Here is a 27761-nt window from a genome sequence, read left to right on the forward strand (position 1 = left end):
TTTAAAGGGTTAAAAACATCCATGTCCTCTATAGATGACCAGCATGTTCACATTTATTTAAAAACACTGAAACAGAAAAACAGCACTTTTAAACAGACTGTCTCCAGTACACAAACAAATCACTGAAATTAGTGTTTAAAATAAAATAAAAAATAATAATACTAATTGAACAAGCTTGATGGAATGTAGTCCCAGGTTACATTTACAACGTCGACCATGCCAGTAAAAATCTGCTTTACACATAAACTCCTGTGTTTCTGTCCATACTTCAGGTCTCCTTCTCTTCATCAGTTTCATCTCGACAGATTTCTGCATTTCCTTCCAACCAAGCAGGAGCTTCACCAGAGTCCACTTTATACATCAACTCGCCTCACCGTTTAAAAAATTCAAGGTCCAGTCACACCAGAAACGTGCTGCTCGCGTTGCTTTACAAAGTGGGCGTGGTCAGGGTGAGACTTAGAAATCTGAGCTGAAAACAATCCGACGTATTTAGCATTGTTGCTATAATTGCAATATACGAATCAATTACTAAATGCAATGTAACATCCCAAAACTGACACATGGGACCCAATCGGGTTCCACAGGTTTCCTCCTGTCCGAGTCACACGCTAATCCATCTTAGTTGAGCATCCTGATGGATTGAGCAGCAAGTCAGCACATTTGTATTGAATCGTTTGGAGAATCGTTTGGTTGGGTAATATTTTTTTAAAGCCAGCGTACTGAAACAACAAGCGATTCCGTTGCTACGGCCTCATGACAACATCAGTCGATGAAACACACAGAATCCCCTGATTGGCTGAAAAAGAACCCATATTATGCACAGCCAACACTGTTCAACACTGGGTACAAAACTAGAATCTAAAGAACACCGTGAAACAGCCTGTTAGACTGGATGTGATCAATTCAAATGATCGTAAAAAAACAAACAAATAAACAATAAAAAATAAAATAAAATAAAAAAATACTCTTAATGATCATCAAGATGATCATCTGGTGTGAAGAGAGCAACCAGTCCAGCATTTTCACTTTTGTCCATGATGTTTTGGGAAACTTTTACCTTCTTAAAGAGAGCAGGAAGGTTTCTAATGTGAACCTCCTTTTTAAACTGCTGCCCAAGAGGTTTCTGTCAAGAGAAAATAAAAAGGCAAATGAACAAAGTACCAGCGCTACAGAAATAATGTCAGCAACATCTGACCAAAAACATTACAAATCAAACATGTATGTCTTTTAACGTAGACATTTCAATTCCTTATTGTAATTCCTTATCCACCTGCACCAAGTCCACATGTGCAGCTTCTTTTATACCAGCCAGCGGCAGATTCCCACAGTGCTGCACAATTTAACATGTACACAGTACATTTACAGTGGGAGGCAAAGGTCTGAGACCACTAATGGAATTTGAACACTTAATACAACGTTTTTTTTTTCATTACAAATCATATGATCAGCGTAAGGACGCATTCACATGAGAAGCGTTTTGAGCTTCGCTCACTGCGAATCTTGAAGCAAACTGCCGCTTTGCTCAGCGCGTGGCTTAAGCGGTGCGGTAAAATGTCATCGAAGTGTGAATATGAGACAAATCTGCATTTGTGTGGAATAACTGTCAAATTCACTCTGAAAGCTTCCACATGTATCTGTGTTTATCTGGATTTTCCTCACTGTTTCACTTTTAAACTTGTTCTAGCTCAGGGTGCTGAAAAATGGTAAGAATCAGATTTACCGAGAGAGTCTAAAACGCTTATTGATTAAAAAAGCTTAAATATCAATGTATTAAAAGAACGACACAGGAACACTAAACTTCTTTTAATTATTACTGCTCATAAGTTCTCTCCACTAATGAAAGTCGTTGTTTTGATACATTAAGTCACGTTAAGCTTTGTTCACATTAAGCATTGTTCATACGGCCAGAGTCGCTTTTACGGCGTCATTTTAAACTGTTTGTCTAACTGGAGGCTCTTTGAAAAGGGCAGCGGCAAACTGGGTCAAAGTTTATTCCACTTCTCATGTGAATGCACCCTAACAATTTTAGTGGAAAGTTGATTCATTGAACATTTTAAATACAGGTGCTTGGATGGAGCAGCAATAAATTACACTAGCCCACTACTGCTGGGATCCAGGGTTCGAATCTGATACCAGATTGATTGAACGACTGTATTTTATATTATTATATATTTTATAGTATTTTATAAAATTAATTAAAAAATTTAGAAGTATTTGTATGGTTCCTCTTTTGCTGTAATGACAGCATTTGAAATGGCATGAACTACACAAGACTGCAAAACTGATCATTCATGAGGTCATCTTGGGGGCTCTTGAAGCTCTCTGCCTTCTGTAGTCCCCATGAATGCATGGTGTAGTTGAAGTTTGAGATTTATAATAAAAAAACATGGTATTAAACTTATTTTTACTAGTGGTCTCAGACTTCTGGTCCTCATCCAAATTTGAATAAAAAAAATGCAGCATTTTATAAATGTAAAATACAAAAAGCTGAGTGCAGGGAAACTGAAAACCAAAAAAGATTTTACCCCCACTGCGCCTGCGATCAGCTTCTTAAAGTGGTCTCTCCTCTTCTTGTCTCCAACTTTCTGTTGTTTGGGGTTGATGGTTCTCTGGTCAAACTGTTCCAAAAGGTCGGCTTTGACGCCGGGAATTTGGCTCATGATGGTGCGCAGCTCTGGGTACTTTGGTCGCTGCGAGTGACAGATGACATTGTTTGGAATAATTTTAATAAATGCTATGTAGTTAGTGCAGTTATTTACCATAAGCACAAGCATAACAGCTGGGTAAAAAAGCTCTAGTTTATAAAGCATTATGGCTACCCACTATATCTACTTATGGCTCGGGTAAGGTTTAAACTTACAAGAGTATCGTAGATGAAAAAGCCGAGCTGCGTTAGTGCAGCACTGCAGCTGTCATGCTGACCATGCATTTGGAGGCCACTCAGCACTCTGGTGTAAAACCATGTGACGGCGTCCGGAAGCAGATTTTCCCCTACAACCTAGACGAAGCAGAACACAAAGACAGAACAGAATGAGTTGGACTTATAGGGAGGTGTACTACAGATAAAGCTAAAAACCAGTGTGAGGGGTGATTAAAGGAGTGAACGAAAAATGTTGAATGTTATTCAACATCAGAGATTTGAACTGATATTTGATATGAGTGTGTGAGAAGGGTTTACTGTTTGTACAGTACAAGTTAAACAATAGCAAACATGAGTGGAAAAGAGATAAAACATAATAAACACTAGTCCGTGTTGGATATTAAACTTGAGTACATGAGAAAGATTAAACCCGAAGGGGGGGAAGAGCTTAAGCATGAGTATTTGTGGTATATTAAACCCAAGTGTGTGTGAAACCAGAGTGTAAGTGGGATATTAAACCCGAGTGTGTGTGAAACCAGATTGTGAGTGGGATATTAAACCTGAGTGTGAGTGGGATATTAAACCCGACTGTGTAAGAAACCACAGTGTGAGTGGGATATTAAACCCGAGTGTGTGTGAAACCAGATTGTGAGTGGGATATTAAACCTGTGTGAGTGGGATATTAAACCCGAGTGTGTAAGAAACCAGATTGTGAGTGGGATATTAAACCTGTGTGAGTGGGATATTAAACCCGAGTGTGTAAGAAACCAGATTGTGAGTGGGATATTAAACCTGAGTGTGAGTGGGATATTAAACCCGAGTGTGTAAGAAACCAGATTGTGAGTGGGATATTAAACCTGAGTGTGTGTGGGATATTAAACCCGAGTGTGTGTGAAACCAGATTGTGAGTGGGATATTAAACCCGAGTGTGTGAAACCACAGTGTGAGTGGGATATTAAACCCGAGTGTGTAAGAAACCAGATTGTGAGTGGGATATTAAACCAGAGTGTAAGTGGGATATTAAACCTGAGTGAGTGTGGGATATTAAACCAGAGTGTGTGTGAAACCACAGTGTGAGTGGGATATTAAACCCGAGTGTGTAAGAAACCCGAGTGTGTGTGGGATATTAAACCAGATTGTGAGTGGGATATTAAACCTGAGTGTGTGTGGGATATTAAACCCGAGTGTGTGTGAAACCACAGTGTGAGTGGGATATTAAACCCGAGTGTGTAAGAAACCAGATTGTGAGTGGGATATTAAACCAGATTGTGAGTGGGATATTAAACCAGAGTGTGTGTGTGATATTAAACCAGAGTGTGTGTGGGATATTAAACCCGAGTGTGTGTGGGATATTAAACCCGAGTGTGTAAGAAACCAGATTGTGAGTGGGATATTAAACCAGAGTGTAAGTGGGATATTAAACCAGAGTGTGAGTGGGATATTAAACCCGAGTGTGTAAGAAACCAGATTGTGAGTGGGATATTAAACCAGAGTGTAAGTGGGATATTAAACCAGAGTGTGTGTGGGATATTAAACCCGCGTGTGTGTGGGATATTAAACCCGAGTGTGTGTGGGATATTAAACCAGAGTGTGTAAGAAACCAGATTGTGAGTGGGATATTAAACCAGTGTGTAAGAAACCAGATTGTGAGTGGGATATTAAACCAGAGTGTGTGTGGGATATTAAACCAGAGTGTGGGTGGGATATTAAACCTGAGTGTGTGTGGGATATTAAACCCGAGTGTGGGGGACAGATTAAGCATGAGTATGTGTGGTATATTAAACCTGAGTGTATGTGGGATATTAAACCCGAGTGTGGGGAAGAGATTAATCACGTGTGTAAGTGGTATAATAAAACCATGTGTGTAAAGGAGATTAAACCCGAGTGTGTGTGGGGATATTAAAGTGTGTGTGAAACCTGTGTGTGTACCTGTTTCAGTAAAGCAGAACAAATCCCAGTAGCCCGCTGACAGTTACCGGTGTCCCTCCATGAAAGTGAACTAAATACAAAAGCTAGCAGTGTCATGTAGAGATCCTGAAATATAAAATAATAAACATATCAGAAGAACAGCCTAGGTTAAAACATTAAATATCACACGTCCACATGGACTTCCATTGCTCCAATGTCCAATGATGATGAACAGGACTAAGCATGGGACCTTTGACTGGTCTGCTACTATGCAGCCTCATACACAGAAGGGTTCAATGCAGTGTGTGTTATGACATCAATAATTATTGGTCGTGACTCGTCCCTTCTTGGACCACTGTTTGTGGGAAATCACCACAACTACCTGCACAAATTGCCTTTCTTGTTAAATTACCTCATGTTTGAGTAGAAATCTGCCCAGTTCAGTCAGTTCCTCTCCAGTCTGTGCCATGTTTAGTTGAGAGGAATCAGTCGCCATCATCTCCTCGTCTCCTAAACAGAGAACACAACTTATACATCATCAAGCTGCTTCGAAAAACTTTAATATTAACTACATATTCCTAATAAGCCTCTAGAATTCATACGCTTGACCTAAAATGCATAATGTTTTATCAGACTTAAAAAGGAAGAAGTTATATGTTAAAAAATTACTCCATTACTCCATATCAGATCATTGCCATTTCCCCAACTTGCTTGCTGGACACCCAGGGAGGTCAGATTATTTTTAATTTTTAAAAATAATCCCATTACTATTGACCATCCAGGCGTCCACACAGACATAATTGGCTCCTTGATGCTGGGGCAGTTGCAGCCTCTGCTGGCTGGTCGAGGCACCTGTATGAGGGATGCTGGTTCTGAGAAATTGACTAACATACACTACTCACCAAACTGTTGTGAAAATGCTGACTGGTGCATTATGGACTATTTAAATAAAACTCTTTATTTATTTATCATGTTTTAAAGGTTTCAAGGAAATGATGAGATGTACCATCTGCCTCCTCCTTGTTTGCTGCTGGTTCTGGCGTTTTTCTTGATATGCATGATGCAGCTGCAAAACAAAAATGTAAGGTAAGTAAATGTTAACAGATTTTCAGATATATGCTTTAGTACAGATACTCTCAACCTTCCCATATCAAGAACCATTTATTTTTCACTATATGCATAATGGATGCATAAAGGACCAGGCTGTACCAGCATAACTGTGTGGATTTGGTAAAGACATGGTTAACATGCTTGATCACAAGCCTAGTAAACAACTTTGGAATTAACTGAAACATGGACTGTGAGCCATGCCTTACAGTCCAATAGCAACATCTGACCTCACAAATATTCTCTTGACAAGTGAAAAACTCCATAACAATGCTTCTGGCTTTGGAATTAAATGTCCATTAAGGTCGTGGTCAGATGCCCACATATCTATGGTCATATATGAACAGCAGGATAAAATCCCATCATGCATTTCCATTTTTTTTTTAAAAGAGGAAAATTTACTTTATGGCCTATTGGATTATCCCAAGTAAAGATTCAGGGATGACTGAAGAGTGAATTGTGCCCAGTGATGGAAAAATCTGTTATTAAAACATGACGGGTATTAATAATAATTAAAAAAAGACGGCACTTACAGATAACGTCCATGACCTCTCGTGTGACTAGTCGCACAAGTCGATCTTCGAGCATCTCCTGAGACACCTGGTCCTCTTGATAAGTCTCATCCTCATCTGGACTGATGATTAAAAAAAATAGAATCACTCAGTGGAAACAATTTATTAACAACTTAAAGTCCCATGAAACCTAAATCTGCAACACAAATCAGGTCCAGTGCTGTACTCGGGTCTTAGACCCATACCAATTTAGACCAAGACTTTTAAAAGGCCAAGACTGTGTTAAGTGACAATGGTTTTCTGAAGTGCTCCCAAACCCTTTTGACAATATTATGTATGGCTGGCTGTTTTTTTCTATCCTGCATTAACAAATGTTCTTTTTAAACTTACTGAGAGAGTTTGAAGTGTTATAAACAATACTCATTGCTCACCAAACAGTTCTTTGGTTGATGACCTCCCACCTAAGATTCAGTCTCTGTGGAAGAACAGAACATAAAACACAAAGTATGAAAAAAAATCTTGTTTATGTCTCATTTAAGTAACATGGACACCTTAAGAATTGCTTTGACCAGAAGATGCATTTAAAAAAAAAAGCATAAAATACCCTGAATAAACTATTATGTATATTTAATCTTATATTTTAAACTAAAATTATCTTTGTAGAATAACATTAGTTTTGGTTTGTTTAATTTTGTATGGTTAAGATAATGACAAAACAAGTCTAAAAACATTTCAATGTCTCTTCCCCTAATTAAAAACATAATTTTCAAATAATCAGAAACCTTTTTAGAAATACCCCTATTGTTTCTGCTTTCCAGTAATATCAAACCATTGTTTAATATAACAAAATCATTTTTGCTATGTCCCAAAGCACATACAACTGTATTATATAGTATTCCAGATTAGTGCACTACCCGTGGTGCTGTTACACACTAGGTAGTGCACAACTGCTTTACGCATCAGGATACATCTTTTTAGTTTAAGCTCCAGCAAATGCCTTTTAGGACACTTGGGTGACCTGTTTTTTTTTTAGGTAGGTTAGTACACAGCTAGCAGGACTGCTAATCAGCCTACGCTTGCTTTAGTCATGGATAAAAAGCTACTAGAAGCAGGTCGTTTTTAGTGTGCTGTTATAATTCAGTAATGATTGGACAGTATTAGCTGAGTGATTAAGGTGATATTAAGACTTGTGATATGGGTGGCTCCACCATAATCAAGTGAACAAGGCCCTCAACTGCTTCAACTGTAATCAGTTACAACTGTAAGTTGCTTTGGATAAGTGTCTTCTAAATGCTATAAATAAACATCCCACCTACCTGATTTATTTCACTCTAACAGCCAGGCTTATTATTAAACCAAAAATGTTTTGGTTACAATGCAACCCTCTTAATATTAATACATTTAGAGCTATCGTTAAGTCGAACCTCTTCTGAGTCCAAACTCCATTTAACTATGAATAAAAAAAAAGAGATGATGTGTTACCTGCAGCAGGTGAGAAAGCATTGGACCGAGGATCGGGCAAAGTAGACTCTCGTAATATTCTGGAGGACAGGCAGTGAGCACTGGTCTCAAGAACACCCGTAATCAAACATTATATTAAGGAAAATGAAACACCATGCACTATGTTTACATTCATGTTGGTACCAGAGAGGGTAATTTTGGAACCCCCCCATCACCAATGAGTGCTGCTAAAAAAATCAAATCTCAATTATAAGAATGGGTGTCCACATAACATGGGTCATTTAGTGTATATACACAATGATGAGAAATCAGAAGGCGTGACAAGTAACTACCACATTAATACATGCCTGACCATCAGGTACACAAGTGTTATGAAACAGGTATTGCCATGCACCTTTTTGGGGTGGGGGCTAATATTTTGGCTGATTTGTATACCACTTCAAAAAGGATATGGAGAAAGGGACGGAGCCTGTAGTCAGGAACATGTTCCAGGTGAATGAGGGCAGATCCCTTTAACTGATCAGCCAATCCTTCTATTGTGTAAAAGTCCTGCGACAGAGTCGGGCCAGCGTTCCCCAGCACCGTGTAACTGTGAATGAGTGAGACAGAATATCAAACTGAGACAATCAGAAATGAGAAATGAGAAATGATGGCTGTGTTAAACATCAATATTGTTAAACATGCCAGAGTCATGTGAATTTAAAATGTGCGACTTTGACTCCGAAGGCAATAAATGTCATTAAATGGAAACAGAAAATAGAAAATATGCTGTAGTGAATAGGTCGCCTGTCTAGTGATGCTAAACCCACATGACTGACAAGATTTATGTAAAGAACCACTTTCATGGGGCAGCACTAACTTGCTTGCACACCATTGCGGAGAGTTCAAACTCGTGAGTATTAATCTTAGCAAAACCACCTACCTGGGCAGGCGTCAACACAAACACGATCGGCTGTGTTTGAGGGAGAGAGGGACAGACTATTCCAGATTGTCACTGTTTGGGAGTACACATTAAGAGCATTGCCCTGTGTACATAATACGGCTTTGTGTGGTACGCTGGTAGGTGATAAGAAGTGGTAGCAGATTGGATAGACAGTGTATGGTGATCCGGCTCTACTTGTACCTCGAATTCACCTCACTTGCATGTCTTTGGACTGTGGGAGGAAACCCTCACAGACACTGCGAGAACATGCAAACTCCACACAGAAAGGACCCGGACCGCCCCACCTGGGGATCGAACCCAGGACCTTCTTGCTGTGAGGCAACAGTGCTACCCACTGAGCTACCAAGAGGATGTGAGGCAGCCACATCGAATACTGCATGATTGCAGCAGCCTCTAATCAAACGTATGTCACAAGGGTCTCACCAGTTGTCATAGAGAGCGCAGAAGAACCCCTGCATGCGCTCTAGTGCACTTCTGTACACCGGGGTGTCGTACGTTTCACATACCGGCAGGGTGGTTCCTGTAACAAATGTTAAATGAAAAAAGTTACATATGAATAGGATTTAAAAGGCACCATGTGGTAAAGTGAACTTCAATATTATATTCAGCACGTACCTAAAATGAGATTCTTTTCCACATCCAAGAGGTCATACGACCGCTTAAAGGTCTCACTAAGACGAGATATATTCTCTGGCAGAAATAAGCTGTTGTGGGTCCTGCAATGAGGCAAAGCAAGCTTATTTAACCTCGAGACCCTGCGGTCACATATGAGGACATTACATTTTGGCTTTGTTATGCCTAATTCCTTGACCTGCTAAACTTAGACCGATAGTCCCCATTAGTGGACACTTTTGTCTGCCATCTAGTGGTAGCAAAAGTACTAGAAAACTAATAAAGTTTGTTCTGTTTCTTTATTAAGATTTTAACATTATGTTTTACACTTCGGTTACATTCATGACAGAAACGGTAGTTACTCATTACACAAGATTCAGGTTATATCAAACACAGTCATGGACAATTCAGTGTCTCCAATTCACCTCACTTGCATGTCTTTGGACTGTGGGAGGAAACCAGAGCACCCGGGGGAAAGCCACACGACAACATGCAAACTCCACAGAGAAAGGACCTGGACCGCCCCATCTGGGGATCGAACCCAGGACCTTCTTGCTGTGACAGTGTGCGACAGTGCTACCCACTGAGCCACCGTGCCGCCCAACTAATAAGGTTAAAAACAAAAGGAATAGAAAAAAATGCATTGAAAAAATCAAAGCTCGGGTCTCAGGAGGTTAATAAAGATCAGCAATAAAAACACTTAGTCAGAAAGCACTGGACTCAGACACTGGACATATACTTGTGTATGAGACTTGGTCTACGCGTTGTCGAACATTGATGTTTGGGTGTGTTTCATGGAGTTTATTGGTGGTCTGATTGTTCCATTTATTTTGCCATTTTTTATTGATGTAGATATTTATTAGTGTTTTTAAATCTGTTGAAGGGATTTTAATGTTTGTTGTATTTTGTCTAGTTTTTTCTCTGGCTAGCTGATCCGCTTTTTCATCTCCAGCTATCCCGCTGTGCACTGGTACCCAGCTTAACTTTATGTTATATTCCAGATCTGTTAGTTTTATCCCAAATGATGAAATTACCTTATGAGAGCCAGTAGATTTGGAAGAAGGGCGAGCACTGGCTCTGTGCAGGGGTTCCTGAAGATTGGAGCTCCGGTAGATGTGTAACCAACGACGAACCCGCCAGCTTTGGCTTCCTCTAGGTCTGTAGGCCAGTACGCGCGCTTCACTACGCCCATGATGGTGTACACACAAAAACTAATCTGCAGTGGAGATCAAATTGTTAGCATGCAGCTGTCATTTCCAAACTTTCAAACTCTGTGGCTAATTTATGCTAATCTACGTATCGAAGTGAATAATACATCAAGCCACCCCCCTTTCCCAGATAGGCATGCACAGCACAACATCTAGGTGTGTGAATAATACTTACCCTTGATCTGTTGAGTCCCATTTGGGACTCGCTTTCGGGGTTGGTGACAACCTGATCAGCACCAACATAATTCAGGAAGCCAAGTGGATCCCACAATACACTGCACACAAAAGTACATATGTGCACTTTAATACTGGGGAAGGAGGAAGGATATGTTTTTCCTATTGCGGATCCCATGCAGATTTGTCAACGCCACGCTTACCTGCGCATCTCGTCCGAAAGCCAGCGGGTTGTTACAGGAGCCATGAGCTCCTCCAAGAAGGTCTTCTGCTTGTTGTAGTCTTTAAACCGGTTGCTGATCAGCACCAGAGCCTCCATGAGAGCACACTTCTCCATCTGGGTCAGCAGGAGCTCGTTAACAAACAGCTTCTTGACTTCAGTGTAAAGCATGTCGAAACAGGGCTAGATGGAAAACACAACCTGTTAGGGGACTTTTTCCTTCTGTATATTATTTTTTGAAATAAGTATTTATTTTGCGTATTTATTAGGATTTTAATGTCCTGTTTTACATGCTTTGGTAACATTCATGACAGAACAGGTAATTACTTGTTACACAACATTCGTCAGTTCAAGTGTTTGATGTCAAACACAGTAACAGACAATTTCGTATCACCAATTCACCTCACTTGCATGTCTTTGGACTGTGGGAGGAAACTGGAGCTCCCTGAGGAAACCCACGCAGACACGGTGAGTACATGCAAACTCCACACAAAAAGGACCTGGACCAACATTCTCCATGTTACATACTTGATATATTTTCTAATCTGTTTTTATCTAATTGTTCGTCTGCATGTTTTATTTGGCACCTTTTGATTTTGATTCACATGCCCTTCCTCTGATGTGTCCCCCCAATGGTTAGTTTCACGTAATGCCACACGCCTTGTCTATATGTCAGGCCAGCCCAGGATTGGAACCCCATTGTTGTTACCAGCTGCATGGCTCTTAATATTATGCCACACAAGATCATAATTAGAATAAATAGAATGGAGTGGCTATATGTGTCATATATACACACACACACACATGCACATTACAATAGGGGCAAGCAGTAGCCTAGTGGTTAGGGTACTGGACTAGTAATCCGTAGGTCACTGGTTCAAGTCCCACCACTGCCAGGTTGCTGCTGTTGGGCCCTTGAGCAAGGCCCCTAACCCTCAATTGATCAGATTGTATAATGTAATAGTAATGTTAGTCGCTTTGGATGAAAAAGCGTCTGCTAAATGCTGAAAATGTAAACAATACAATGAAATGCTTTTTCCAGCATGTCCCAGACCCAGACAACTCCACCTGGGAATCGAACCCAGGACCTTCTTGCTGTGAGGCAACAGTGCTACCCACCGAGACACAAAGCCGCCCTGAGCCGAGAGGGTTAAGGGTCCAAAGGTGGCTGCTTAGCAGAGCCAGGATTTAAACCAACAACTTTTTTTGATTGCTACCACTGTCTTATATTCTCAAATTAAACAGTTATAACCAATTCTGAGCCAGAATTTACATTACCATTGTCAGTAGTATGGTAAAATATTGGGTTTTGGTGAAAACCCATTTTAATTTTATTTAATTAGTCTTTTTATTTTTGAGTGCGTCATAATTTATGGCTAGACCGTCAGCATATAATAAAAACGGTACTCTGCCATTTATAAATTCTGCCATTGATAAATACCAAATGTGTTACTAATTACCAATATAAACGGTATTTTAAAGCCCTAAACAAATGATTAAATCTAAAACTCAAATTAATAAATTACAAAATTCTTAAATAAAAAAAAATGTCACAGCTGTCTGTACTGAGCTTTCTGTATGTGGGTTTTTTCAGCACGTCCATTTGAACCCTCTGTATTATTAAATGTCATGATCTGTGCAAAAGGTCAGTGTTTACCAGTATAAAGTCTGGATAGTCTCGGCACATTCTGATGATTGAAGAACAGGCGTGTCTTCTGACATTCTTCACCACTCGAGTTCGAGGAGCCTGGAAACATTTGAAACAACATTGAAGTCATATCCAGTTACCTAGTTGTATCTCTCTACCGCTGCAGACCGAGGACGGCTGTACCTAACACATCCCCTTCAAAACGGCTGTAGTAGCCAGTATAAATTTAGTTTTACCCTACAAAGTCAGGTTTACACAGGGATCAGTATCGCACTGATCTCCATTATTCAGAATTTCTGCAAAGGCGTCACTGACCAGCCAGCAGAGGCAGTAACTGTAGCAGTAATATGGAATCCCTTCAGCCTGCACTCCTACTGCCGATCATGTCTGTGCAGGCGCTTAATGATTAAAAGTCTAGTATCTTCTGTTAAGCCACCACTGCCCCAGGTTATAATGAATCACATGCCTAAACTAATAACACACCAATGATAGAACTCATCATGTCTTAATTAAATTTACTAATTGATTATTTGTAAATGATTACTGTATATGACGTTTCCCAGTGCTTAAATGAATAATATGAAAGGAAACAAAATGAAATTCCGGGATTCTTACCTTGCTTTCTTCAATCACTTCAAACGTGATAGCAGGAAATAACTAAAAACACACACACACACACCAGACACAAATAAATACATGATGCATGGAACTTCAGAGAAATCAGCTGTCTATGAAAAGTCTCAGAAAGTCTCATTTAAAACAAAATTAATTACCCATTAAGGACCAAAGCTGAAAAAATACTTCTACAGTAGCCATTAAGTCCCTCATCTTTCAAAGAAGAAGTTATTAAAGTGTGTGTCACAAATATGTGACTTAAATCTGGCCGTTTTGAAATAAAAACACACAGTGGACAAAACAAGTATGCCACCACATTTGACTAGGAAGTTAACATATACTTAATGGCCAAAGCTATGTGGACACGACCATATTTTAAACTGAAACCATGTAGAATGTTTGAATGGCTTTCAAAGGTTGGCACCTAGCAGCCAACATACCTGGTATAGAATAAAGAAACATATGCAGGGATATTCTCATTATTTTAACACATTTAAGCTCCAGTTCTGAATGTATTATTAACGACAGGGTCAGGGAGAAATGGTTTTAAAAAAGGGAAGGTTTCACCTTGAGGAAGACTCGATGCAGAAATGCAGGCCGATGTAAGACAAAGGGGAAGAGGCTGGACAGGTTACTAAGGAGGCAGGACAAAATCAGTGGATCCCGAGTCTCATAGTTCACTATAGCCTGCAGCAGCTCTATGCCTTGGTCAACCGGCAGCTTCTGCTCGAAAGGATTCCAAAGAAATGCAGACTGATTAACTTACTGACTCAGTCACAATCACATCATTCAGAAAGTGGGCGGTGGGCAAATGTGTGAGTGAGTGAGTCAGTGTGTGAGTCAAATAGTGAGTCTAATGACGAGTCAACTAGTGAGAGAATAGTTAAGTATTCAAGGAACTGAGTGAGTCAGTGTGGGGGTTAAAGGGTGAGAAATCAGTCAGTCAGAAAAACGGTCATGTTCAGCAAATGTTCCTCCACAAGGGCAAGCTGAAGACACTGTGTATTTATAAAATTTGCTTTGCATTAAGGACACTAATGAACTTAACTGGACAGTACCTCTTTCTCAAGGACTTTAAAGAGCATTCCCATCACACTTTCTGCATAGTACGTCATGGCGTCCCACTGCACAGCCGAGGGTGACAGGGCAGAGCAGAAACCTTCTCCTGATTTAGCTGTTTATTAGATCAGACCACAGATTATTTCCTAAGGAACGAAAGGCTAAATATCTTTTTGCATTCCATTTCCATTTTCAAACAAATGACAGGAAAAAAAAAAACCCCAAAGGGCAAAGACTACCCAATATTGTTGTTCACTTTACAGATAGTGGTAGTGTCTTGACATTACCATATAAGAAATAAGATATCCTTTATTTGTCATATATACATATACAGTTGTACAGTACATTGAAATTCTTTCTTCACATATCCCAGCTTGTTTGGAAGCTGGAGTCAGAGCACAGGGTCAGCCATCGTACGGCGCCCCTGGAGCAGAGAGGGTTAAGGGCCGTGCTCAAGGACCCAACAGTGGCTGTATAGCAGAGCCTGGATTTAAACCGCCAATCTTCCGGTTGATAGCCCAAAGCTTTACTCACTAGTCTACCACTGTCCCTAAATTAGGGCGTTACTAAATTCACGAAAATTTCACGCTTAATTTCACGGACCTTGTTTTTAAAAAAAATTAGATTTTACGACAGTCATTAAATTACACTCATAAAGTGAATTATAGAATAAATGGAAGCTACAATACACAGCACAGCCTTGAATGTAAAGGCTCCGTCTCAAATGCGTCCACAAAACTGGTTGGGAGTTTTCCATATCAGTTACCCCAGTAGTGCTTTTAGGTGCTTTAGACTTCAACATCTTGGACAGTTTGACTAACCGATTGCTAATTGAATTGCCATAAGATTGCTAGGACCGCTTCATAGTGCAAATTAACCAGTAAACGTGAGGCTTTTCACAGCAAATTGCATATTACACGGGAACAGGCTCATTTCACGGTCCGTGACATGATTTTCACCTTACTTATGATATTTAAATGATATAAAGAATGAGTGAGAACAAAGATTCTGAGACTAAATGGCTTTAACACTTAATCTAGTGCCCTTCACAACATAAATATACAGAAGTAACTAAGATAGCGCACAGATTTGGAGCACTGAAGTGTGTATCAGAAATGTTCATTTATAGTAAATGAAGGAGTGAAGAAATAAATGTTCACTATGTACTTACTGTACACTGATCAGCCATAACATTAAAACCACCTCCTTGTTTCTTCACTGTCCATTTTATCCGTTCCACTTACCATATAGAAGCACTTTGTAGTTCTACAATTACTGATTGTAGTCCATCTGTTTAGCCCCCTTTCATGCTGTTCTTCAATGGTCAGGACTCTCCCAGGACCACTACAGAGCAGGTATTATTTAGGTGGTGGATCATTCTCAGCACTGCAGTGACACTGACATGGTGGTGGTGTGTTAGTGTGTGTTGTGCTGGTATGAGTGGATAAGACACAGCAATGCTGGTAGAGTTTTTAAACACCTCACAGTCACTGCTGGACTGAGAATAGTCCACCAACCAAAAACATCCAGCCAACAGCTCACCGTGGGCAGCGTCCTGTGACCACTGATGGTCTAGAAGATGACCAACTCAAACAGCAGCAATAGATGAGCGATCGTCTCTGATCTTACATCTACAAGGTGGACCAACTAGGTAGAAGTGCCTAATAGAGTGGACAGTGAGTGGACACTGTATTTAAAAACTCATACCAGCACACAACACACTAACACACCACCACCATGTCATTGTCACTGCAGTGACCACCACCTAAATAATACCTGCGCTGTGGGGGTCCTGACCATTGAAGAACAGGGTAAAAGCAGGCTAAAAAAGGTATATAGAGAAACAGATGGACTACAGTCAGTAATTGTAGAACTACAAAGTGCTTCTATATGGTAAGTTGAGCTGATAAAATGGACAGTGAGTGTAGAAACAAGGAGGTGGTTTTAATGTTAAGGCTGATCAGTGTATACATTCATTAATTCATTCATTCTACTGCTGAGCACTGGAATGAATCTATATTTAACACCACTCTCTATTACCACAGCTAACAGATTTCATTTATTGATCTGTAATAATACATTTAACATCATAACAATACACTTTACATCAGCTAACAATTTAAACTGACTTCAGATAGACTTCAGGGTAAATAGTACTTACACGGAGTATTTCCAGTGTCGATGGGAGCACTGATCTGATACTGTAACCATTCCACAACATACTGGAAAGCTTCAAGTGGAACGAGCTTACAAGCATGACGAATAGCTTCCCCGTGCTGTGCCCTATAAGCTGCCCCCAAAAAAGAGAAATTTCAGGACATGATTTTTTTTCTTTTCTACATTTTTTCCCCTTTTTCTCTCCCTTTTAGGGCATCCAATTATTCAATTTGCATCGTGCTTCCTCTCTGTCTATGCCGAACCCTGCCCTGACAGAGGAGATCGAAGCTAACCCATATCCCCTCCGAAACACGAGCAGCAGCCAGATGCATCTTTGCCACTCGCACATCAATGAGTTTGGCGCCACCTAGCGTTGCATGCGGAGAGACACACCCTAAGGGCACTCTCCCTCATCTCTTGTGCAAGCGCCTCTAATCAGCCGGCAGAGAACATAATCGCATTCTGACAGAGAGACCCACATCCGGTTCTTTGTCCCACCCCCCCTATGAGCAACTGGCCAATCGTTGCTCATACAGCCGCCCAGCATCGAACCGGGGAGGCAGAGCTGGATTCGATACCACGTACTCAGAATCCAGCCCTGGTTGCAGCGCGTCTTTTTACCGCTGCGCCACCTGAGCGGCAGGACATGAATTTCTAATCGCCTTATTGTTTCAACAAGACAAATTGCTACACAAAACTCCTTACAAGAAAAGAAGGCGTTGAAGTCCTCGTCACTGTCGAAGTCTATCCGGCTAAATTCACACGAAGGGTTGTCGTTCCTCGAAGGTAATCCTGTCTACAAAGGGAAGAGTGTCAATATAAAACTGAGGACATTCTGGAAATGAGTAGTTGAGACAGGCAAAATTGTAAGCAATTTGTATGGCAACTTTAGCATGATTTCATTATCATTACTGTAATATATTTTATTTATTTATTAGGATTTTAACGTCATATTTTACACACTTTGGTTACAGTCATGACAGGACAGGTAGTTACTCCCTACACAAGACTCATCAGTTCAAGTCTTTAATGTGAAACACAGTCATGAACAATTTTGTATCTCCAATTCACCTCACTTGCATGTATTTAAACTGTGGGAGGAAACTGGAGATCTGAACCCTGTACCTTCTTCCTGTGAGGAAACAGTGCTACCCAATGAGCCACCGTGCCACCCAATGAGCCACCGTGCCTTACTGTAATATAAAGTGGGGGTAAATTAGATTTGCTCTGCAGTCTGACTTACCCTCAAAAGGTTGTTCATGCTCACTTTCAGGAACGTAATAGCCGTCTCTATGACGACTGGATTTTTCATGAGCACTTCATGTCGGAACAAGTTTCCCCATGTGACCAGTGTGGAAGACCTGAGGAACTGTAGAATAACTGTGTTAGCCAAACTTTCTACTCATCATTGTAACAGTATCAGCGACCACAGCGATTGTTCTATCGTACCAGGCTGTCGTGGGTAGTGAAGGCCAAGAATGCGTCCATGAATTTATTCAAGTTAGCAGGAACGGCTACATCTGGCACCACGCCCTGTGGAAATACAAGACCATCAGCTTCAACTCAACAAAAATCACAATGCATTACACACTGATGTATATTTGTGTGTTAGTGAGTATTAATTATAAATAAAACAGTAAATAAACAGTAGAGATGGAGCCTCGATTTAACAGACCTCAATTTACCGGATTTCGGATTTAAATGACAAAATCTGGAAAACCAAATGTCCGGTCCGATTCTTCAAAATTCCCCAGAGAAGCGTACCAAGACCAGTAGTTTAGTAATTGTTCACTAGTAGGCGCACGTCTCTGTTGACATGAGTGATAGGCTTTATTTTGTCTGGAGGCTCACTTTGTTCTCACCTTTTTCTCTGCGTTTTATGCTTTATGTTAAATTTTTGCAGGTTCTAGTGCTTAGTGCTGCACCAGCACTGCTCCAGTAGCCACCAGCAGTGTTTCAGACTCCCCACTATATGATCATGGCCCAAAAAAAAAAATAAAAATAAAAAACACTTTACCACCACACAAGGTAAATAAAATTTCTCCCCATTAGTACAGCACACCAACTATTTAAAATACATACATTATTTACAGGTTTTACCTAACATATTTACATTGTTCATTTTACTGTTCATCATATTTTCGCACCCTTTGGAAAAAACCTCGCTGTTTCTGACAATCGCATTTTACGGACCAGTGCTCACCCTTTTAGTCTGTTAAATCGAGGTTCCACTGTGTGTGTGTGTGTGTGTGTATACACGTATACACATATATATATACTGTATGTGTGCATTCATAAATAATAGCAGCCTTAGTTTTTGAGATGCTAAAGACACACAAATGCCGATACACACATTGAAAAAAAAAACAACAACTCACCACTAGTGCACAGAGCTGAGCACCTAAAGCACAAAGAACCTGGCATAACCTCTTTAAGAAGTTGTATCTTGACTCACCGAGTTCCGCTTCGGCCGACCTGCAATTAAAATGGCAAATTTACCAAATGCGAAGTGTCATATGAGTCAGGGTTTTTCAAAATGTTTTCAAGTGACCCACATTTTGTCCAAGATTTGTACAGGGAACAAGAACGAAACACAAAAAGAAATATACTTCATTAATAAGAAGTGTCAATCTGGTCCCACTGTGGTTTACAAGATGTAACATAAAGCCTCCACATAGGCATTTGAATAGAAGTTAGTGATATTATATACCCATGCTATTTTAAGACTTCCAACTAATCACCAAAATCTGTAAATACTTTCTATTTTCCCAACCACAAATTGTCATGTATAAAACGCAGTCAGGACTCACAGAGCAGCTGAGAGAATGTAGTGCATGGCAACATCATCAAACAGCAACATGAGGGGCTTTCTGTCCTCCAGTCTGCCCTGTACAAAAAAGAAAGTTCGTGTTAAACCAGAATTACTCACTTTTAGCCATATGCAGTGCCAGAAAAAGTATAAGCCCCCTCCTGATGTTTTAGTTTTGTATTATTTGTGAAACTTCCAGATAAATAGTCCAGTGGAATACAATGTTATACACTGTTCGTGGTTTGAGACACAGCACTTCACATGCGGTGGGTGGCATTAGAGGGACTTACTTTCCTGCTGACTGCAATAAGCAGACACTCAGCAGCCTCCAGCTGAAGCTCTGGTTGACCCAGGAGCAAGCACAGAATCTCCAGTAAATGACAGTTGTTGTTGGTGATGTGAACCATCGCCACCCAGTCGATGTAGCCAGCCAATGTGTTTAGGGTGCACACGCCAACTCGACAGTGAGCTTTAGCCTGCAAAAAAGAATTTATTTATACATTATAACCATTTCCAGGGTTTAGCAGTAATAGAATCTAAGTCTTACAAATTCATACACAGAATATAAAAAGTTACTAGGCATAGCTAAAAGAACAAGGACATTGAGTACAAGTGCTTCAGCCATTTAAAATTCAATGCAATTTTAACATCAGTTTATTGATTACACTGATGATGTTAGTGTGTTTCTTTTAAATGCAATACACAAAGTTTAAGGGTAAATAATACAATATTAATAGACATGGATGAAATTTCCTAAAACAAGAACTTAAAAACTGTGATACCTGTTGGAAGGGGGTGCCACACACCGACTTGGTAGGGTGGGCAAAATTTCTCACATGCCACAATTACTGTGAATGCTTTAAAAAAATAAGAGTAGGAAAGCATTCAAGTGGCACAGCAATTGAACTCAGCAGAGCCACCGACCTGTCCGGGCGTCCACACAAACAAAATTCGCTGAGTTTGAGGGAGGGAAGGTCGCACGGGGTCTCTACCTGCACCTGCCTGTCTGTGCGATCTCTGGGACTGGTCCAGGCACCGGCACGTTTTGGGACACATGGAGATCGCAGCTGTGTGTGGGAACCTAACATTGGCAGGTGATAAGAAGCAGCCGCAGATTGGACACATGTTGTAGGGCGTGTGTGATGATTCAGCTTTTCTTGACCTTATCAGGGATTGTGTAAGCAGCAGTGGATTTGTAGTTGGGAATTGGAAATAAAATAAATGAATTGGCGATAACTTGGGGAACACACACACAGCCTAACAGCAATGTCCATATATTTGCATACAATTAAAATGCAATAACAGAGAGAAATCTGAGACTCACCTTTAATTCCTGTCCTGGATTTTTTTTCTGTAGAAAAAATAAAACAACAAGGTTCAAATGTGATAAACAACAATGCCGTGTAGATCTGAAAAAGGTTCTACTGCTTGTATTGGATCCGGTCAGATAAAAGCGTCTGATGAATGTCTAAAATATTCACATTGTACTTAAACTGATGATTCTCTGAATTAGGGCTGGGCGATTTTGCAAAAAAAAAAAAAATCTCGATTATTTTAAAATTATACCCGATTGTCGATTACGATTTCGATTTTTTTTTTTGTTCTTGTATAATGCAATTAAAATAAGACTCAAATTAATTTTTTTGCATTGTAATTAAAGGCTGCAGAAGTGCAAAAATAGTAACACCACCTATAATTATCCTTTTAAGGGACTCAAACTTTATAACAATAACGATATCACAATAAGTAACAATAATTAAAACAAAATAGATCTAAATTATCTATATCCTTATCTATCTATATCTAAGAATAGCTCACAAACAACTTTTATTTTAAATAATGTTCAGCAGAACCTCCTTACATTAGGAAAAAAACTACAAAAAGTTCTTTACAGGTTTCTTAAAAGGAACACGAGCCTGTACTGTGCTGTTTCCACCACTGAATCATCAGTATCAGTACACTGGGGGGCATCAAGTGATCACTCAGCTCAGCTTTGATTTTGTCCTCTTGTGATTTGGGGGGTGGATACAACATTTTAAACATTTAAGGATGTGTAATGTGTCATTTTAGTCCCATAAAACTTTCAAACTGTATTAACCACTATTATGTGTCGTAGAATGATTCGATTCTATTGAACGGCCCTTTAAGCCAAAATAAAGGAACCGATTCGCGCATTTGGGAGTCGTTACATACATACGGCTCTTTAAAAGGAACCGAGACAAAAGATCCGACTCCCTATCGCAGAAGTCACTGAAGCAGTTTCCCAGACGCGATTTTTTTTACTCAGTAACGGATGTGATTTAAAATGTAGCGAATTACAATTCTTAGTACAAAACTTACTTAAGTAAAAGTAAAATTACAGGCTGTAAAATCTACTTTAAAAAGTACAATTACACAAAAAAAACGACTCAATTACAGTAACGCGAGTAAATGTAATTCGTTACTTTCCAGCCAATCCTGATCGCGCTCATCGGCTCCGTATTTTGATTCAGTGAATCTTAATGAAACTCTTCTGTTTGTGTTTTGTTTTGCAGATCGTGTTTGCGCTCCTTATTACTGAATCTAACCGTAACCGTGTATAATTCTTGTTGTCTTCCGTTTACTGTTTTGGTTTTCGCTGGTTTTGGACTCTACCTGATTTTGTACACTGTTTTCGCCCTTTTTATATTAAACTTTCCCTGATTTATATTCCGCGAGCGTCTGGTCAGTTTTTGCTTCGTGACATGTTGGTATTTTAATTAAAATATAAAGTATGTAAACAATCGCGATTGTCACATTCTAACATCGGGTGAAAACGTTCATTCGAATTAACCGAATTAATCGTGAAAATCGCCCAGCCCTACTCTGAATGTTGCAATGTGCAAAGCTGGATTACTGCAGGTTTGTCTTAAAAATCATATAAACCAGTGGTTCTTAAACTTTTTACACCAAGACCCACCTCTCGGATCACATTAAAACCTCCAAGTGCCACCTTCTAGGACCTCACACCACATATACAGAGTTTAGGATTGTAGTCGTGGTTCTTTCTCCAGCATAGTATAAATTTAAAACCATGCCACCCAGGCCAAACCATGTGTACAATTTAAACAAGCTATCTGTGTCAAATTGTTTGTTCGTTTGTTTATTTTTTAGGATTTTAACATCATGTTTTACACTTTGGTTACATTCATGACAGGAACGGTAGTTACTCATTACACAAGGGTCATCAGTTCACACAAGGTTATATCGAACACAGTCTTGGACAATTTATTATCTCCAATTCACCTCACTTGCATGTCTTTGGACTGTGGGAGGAAACCGGAGCACCCAGAGTAAACCCACGCAGACACGGGGAGAACATGCAAACTCCACACAGAAAGGACCCGGACCACCCCACCTGGGGATCGAACCCGGGACCTTCTTGCTGTGAGGCGACAGTGCTACCCACCTAGCCGCCGTGCTGTGTCAAATTGAACAAACTTTTCTAATGGAGACCAAGAATGTCAATGTGAGCACATTTACATTTAGGGCTTTTACAATTAAATACAATCTGAACAATTAAGGGTTAAGTGACTTGCTCAGGGACCCAACAGTGGCAACTTGATGGTGGGGTTTGAACCAGCAACCTTTTGATTACTAGTCCAGTACCTTAACCGCTAGTTTACCCCTACCCCTGCCCAGCACAAATCTGGGACCAGCAATGAGCCATGCAAAAGTACAAGGGTCTGAAAAATCAACACTCACTCATTTCCAACATCTGGAAGTAATTATATTTTAAGAAAGCAAGTGCATGCCTACAACCCAGAATGCCTGCTGCTAACTGGGTAACGATTTCTAGCATCCTACCAGTCTTCTGTAGCCATCTACATGCCGCTGTAGGATGGTCAGGATGAAGGAGATGATGCGATCCATATTTTGTGTTAGTGTGTGCTGGATGTCTCTTCGGCGCTGTGCCGGGAGAGTCTGAAACGTGATGACGTCCTCAGCCAGGCGCAACAAAACCAGCATCACAAGTTCTGTCTGTGTCTCCTGTAAATTTGAAAATGCACAAAGAACTTCATTAGGACATTCATGCTTGGAAACAGAATGAAGTTCTATATACCTGGATGTAATGGGAAAAAAAAATCTAACATGGCCAGGCAAATTAGTAGTGGGACATCTGAGGCAGGCAGATTTAGGGCCTGGACTAGCAGTGGATTTGAAGTAGTTTATTGATTATTTGCATTTTTATTGCATATAAGCAGGTAAATATGAGCTCTGTTGTTTTCACATTACACACAGCCACATACACACAGACAAAATCTATTCTCATACCCCAAAAGAAGTAAGTGTTTCCATCTCTTTAAGCATATCTGGCCAGTGTTGAGGCCACTCTCTCTTAATCATCTCAACCACAATTCGGGACAGAGCATCTTTAATATGACTCTCCTCCTCCAAGATGGGAAATGTGCCCTGAGAAAATACATAAAGAGTGGTTTGTGAAGACAATACATGAAATTCTGTTAAAACAATTAAAAAAAAATGACCAACCTCATTAAACTACTCACATTTGTCAGCAAATCCATGGAATAGTTTTTCAGTTGGACCTTTTCATGCTGTGACATGTCGTTCCACCTGAACCTGTTTACACAACAAAAATATCTTAAGGTTGTCAACAGATAGAAAACTCTATAAAGTGAGCCTTAATCATCAGGACACACTATGTGGTCAAGCGTATTTGAATCTCAGCTGTGCTAATGACCGGTCGGCACCTACACAGATATGACTGGCTATGTCTGTCAGGAGGGATGGTTAAATGGATTCTTCATTAATTCTGCAATTGTGGCTTCTGCTGGCAGGTCAAATGTGCCTTCACAGAGATGGCGAATAATAAACACAATACTGCTCTCTGGCAGGTGAAAAGAAGAGGTTGGGATCTGCATAATTCAAAAGAGGCATGTGTTAGGTACGGTTATCCTCGGTCAGGGTAGGGGGTCTGCAGCGGTGGAGGAGATACAGTGTATCACAAAAGTGAGTACACTCCTCACATTTCTGCAAATATTTCATTATATCTTTTCATGGGACAACACTATAGACATGAAACTTGGATATAACTTAGAGTAGTCAGTGTACAGCTTGTATAGCAGTGTAGATTTACTGTCTTCTGAAAATAACTCAACACACAGCCATTAATGTCTAAATAGCTGGCAACATAAGTGAGTACACCCCACAGTGAACATGTCCAAATTGTGCCCAAATGTGTCGTTGTCCCTCCCTGGTGTCATGTGTCAAGGTCCCAGGTGTAAATGGGGAGCAGGGCTGTTAAATTTGGTGTTTTGGGTACAATTCTCTCATACTGGCCACTGGATATTCAACATGGCACCTCATGGCAAAGAACTCTCTGAGGATGTGAGAAATAGAATTGTTGCTCTCCACAAAGATGGCCTGGGCTATAAGAAGATTGCTAACACCCTGAAACTGAGCTACAGCATGGTGGCCAAGGTCATACAGCGGTTTTCCAGGACAGGTTTCACTCGGAACAGGCTTCGCCAGGGTCGACCAAAGAAGTTGAGTCCACGTGTTCGGCGTCATATCCAGAGGTTGGCTTTAAAAAATAGACACATGAGTGCTGCCAGCATTGCTGCAGAGGTTGAAGACGTGGGAGGTCAGCCTGTCAGAGCTCAGACCATACGCCGCACACTGCATCAACTCGGTCTGCATGGTCGTCATCCCAGAAGGAAGCTGACGCACAAGAAAGCCAGCAAACAGTTTGCTGAAGACAAGCAGTCCAAGAACATGGATTACTGGAATGCCCTGTGGTCTGACGAGACCAAGATAAACTTGTTTGGCTCAGATGGTGTCCAGCCTGTGTGGCGGCGCCCTGGTGAGAAGTACCAAGACAACTGTATCTTGCCTACAGTCAAGCATGGTGGTGGTAGCATCATGGTCTTGGGCTGCATGAGTGTTGCTGGCACTGGGGAGCTGCAGTTCATTGAGGGAAACATGAATTCCAACATGTACTGTGACATTCTGAAACAAAGCATGATCCCCTCCCTTCGAAAACTGGGCCTCATGGCAGTTTTCCAACAGGATAACGACCCCAAACACAACCTCCAAGATGACAACTGCCTTGCTGAGGAAGCTGAAGGTAAAGGTGATGGACTAAACCCAATTGAGCACCTGTGGCGCATCCTCAAGTGGAAGGTGGAGGAGTTCAAGGTGTCTAACATCCACCAGCTCCGTGATGTCATCATGGAGGAGTGGAAGAGGATTCCAGTAGCAACCTGTGCAGCTCTGGTGAATTCCATGCCCAGAAGGGTTAAGGCAGTGCTGGATAATAATGGTGGTCACACAAAATATTGACACTTTGGGCACAATTTGGACATGTTCACTGTGGGGTGTACTCACTTATGTTGCCAGCCATTTAGACATTAATGGCTGTGTGTTGAGTTATTTTCAGAAGACAGTAAATCTACACTGCTATACAAGCTGTACACTGACTACTCTAACTTATATCCAAGTTTTATTTTCTATAGTGTTGTCCCATGAAAAGATATAATAAAATATTTGCAGAAATGTGAGGGGTGTACTCACTTTTGTGATACACTGTACATCTGAGTAGTTAGATAAAATTAGATTAGGAGAAAAAGGAAAAACGCAGAAACTAAACAGAATGTTCAGATTACAGTTAGTGCCTTCTGCTGCATATATCACGTTGCCATGTTTCACACAACAAATCAGTCAGCAGCTCATAATCTGACAGGTTCAAAATAAACCTTAAAAGACCCTGTCCTAGGCTTTAATACATAAATGCAATATAATCCACAGAAATAAATAAAACACTGTAACATTGCTGTAAATGTTTTAAGGATTAAAAAAAAAAAAAAAGAACTTACTTGATGACGTGCTCCAATATCTGTAATCCAAAATGTCTCACCACTGCTGGCTGGGATTTGTCAGCTAACTGAAGCCCACAGGGTACACAATATGGACATTTCTCCTTGAATTCCTCACAAAACTGTAACAAAAGATTCATTGTAATTTAATTTTGAAATATACCTACTTTGTTGATTGTTGAAAGTACAAGAATCTCAAATAGCTTTACATTTTCTGTAACGTGCACTGTATAGAGCAATAAGATGTAATATTACAAAAGATGTAATATAAGGCCAGTGATAGCTCAGTGGTTAAGGTACTGGACTAGTAAACAGAAGGTTGCCGGTTCAAGCCCCGCCACCACCAAGTTGCCACTGTTGGGTCCCTGAGCAAGGCCCTTAACCCTCAATTGCTCATCGTGTTCCGCTCATTGCTGAAAATGTAAAATTCCTTTTTGACTGGCAACCTTGAAATTTACATTTGCAGCAATTAGAAGACGCTTTTATCCCAAGCAACCTACAATTACTGCTAAACTTAATTAAAGGGCTTTGCTCAGGGGTCCAACCATGGCTACTGATTACTAGTCCAGTACTGCTACCACTGCCCTAGTAGGGCTGCTGATTTATTGCCTGCACACAAATGGGTCGTTTAAAAAGCAATGTATAGGGTATATAGGCAATTAATTTGTACACGTTGGAGAGTACTATCGAGTGTACTATCGCAAGGAGTCACTTGGTATTTGGGATGCAGCCATGGTCTGGAACGTCAGGTGTAATAAGACAAAGTACAGAAAGCCAAGTTAAGCTAACATGTTTGTTTATCCTTATAGAAAGAGTTTAAACGTTATTACATTATTTACTTAGCTAGTTTGGCTTACGGCACTAATAAACAGCTAATAAGCCAACAACCTACACGACCGTTACTTAAAGTAAAAGGTAAAACTCACAGGTTGTATTACTGATGCTTTCGTACTGTACACAAGGTTCACTCTATAGGGCGAATTAACCATTACATTATACCCTAAAGAGTGCACTAAAGCACGAAGGTAAAGCGTTTTTGAGACACAGCCACTGACTGTAAAAGGGAGATGGATGTGTTAACAGTGGAGGCCAATTTCCATTAATATCTAGCTTAACCTCACAGAAAACATCAATGAAAAAATCTCAGAACAGTTCGCCCGGTTGTTGGCATGATGTTTGACATTAGCTATGTCGGCTAAAATTGCACAAGTTAGCTAAAACGGTTTATAACCGGCGTGGCTAACGCTGCGTTAATGAATGGACTAACTAACATGCATTGTATCGTACTAAAGAACGTTTTTAAGGTTGTAACGACACGGTGGGTGGTGCACAGAGTCGCCGCACTATTTAACATGATAGTATGCTGTTCCTAAAGCAGCTCAGACTTTAGCTTTAGCATCTCAGCAGCCTTCATTGGCTCTCCCGCTAGCAAAGGTTAGCCGGGTAGCTAACGGGTGATTTTCGGTACCTTTAGAGCCTCCAGTCGGTATCGCTGATTAGATTCTCCATCCATCATCACGTTTACAGCTTTAATTAGCTGCTCACACATCGATGATACTTGGTCAGCCATAATTAGAAAACCGGCGGCCCTGCTACACAACTTTAACGTGGAGA

The 27761-nt window shown here is 40.4% G+C and overlaps 1 protein-coding gene across 1 annotated transcript; it reads right to left on the reverse strand.

Annotated features, from left to right (window-relative positions):
- Positions 1-27761, reverse strand: LOC134326685 (exportin-5). Its single transcript, XM_063008869.1, has 32 exons — positions 27616-27761; positions 26148-26269; positions 23820-23892; positions 23587-23724; positions 23119-23301; positions 20618-20644; positions 19584-19769; positions 19295-19371; positions 18863-18959; positions 17934-18017; positions 17728-17853; positions 17190-17280; positions 16489-16617; positions 14327-14442; positions 13836-13991; positions 13269-13310; positions 12663-12752; positions 10989-11188; positions 10787-10886; positions 10438-10619; positions 9407-9507; positions 9215-9311; positions 8301-8437; positions 7870-7967; positions 6819-6862; positions 6409-6509; positions 5775-5834; positions 5181-5278; positions 4790-4894; positions 2861-2998; positions 2526-2690; positions 1-1123 (listed from the first exon to the last, which is right to left on the reverse strand). The coding sequence occupies exons 1-32, from the start codon at positions 27715-27717 to the stop codon at positions 968-970; spliced, it is 3621 nt and encodes a 1206-aa protein (XP_062864939.1). The 5' UTR covers positions 27718-27761; the 3' UTR covers positions 1-967.

This window comes from Trichomycterus rosablanca, chromosome 14 (genome assembly GCF_030014385.1).
Source record: "Trichomycterus rosablanca isolate fTriRos1 chromosome 14, fTriRos1.hap1, whole genome shotgun sequence".
Lineage (NCBI taxonomy): Eukaryota > Metazoa > Chordata > Actinopteri > Siluriformes > Trichomycteridae > Trichomycterus > Trichomycterus rosablanca.

What these genes read in the sequence shown, in the direction of transcription:
- LOC134326685 (XM_063008869.1), bottom strand. Translation starts at nt 27,717, where the DNA reads ATGGCTGACCAAGTATCATCGATGTGTGAGCAGCTAATTAAAGCTGTA. An exon ending in AAACACTTACTTCTTTTGGG is followed by an intron (nt 23,302 to 23,586) that starts GTATGAGAATAG and finishes TCAAATTTACAG; the next exon opens with GAGACACAGACAGAACTTGT. An exon ending in GGAAAAGAATCTCATTTTAG is followed by an intron (nt 9,312 to 9,406) that starts GTACGTGCTGAA and finishes CATTTGTTACAG; the next exon opens with GAACCACCCTGCCGGTATGT.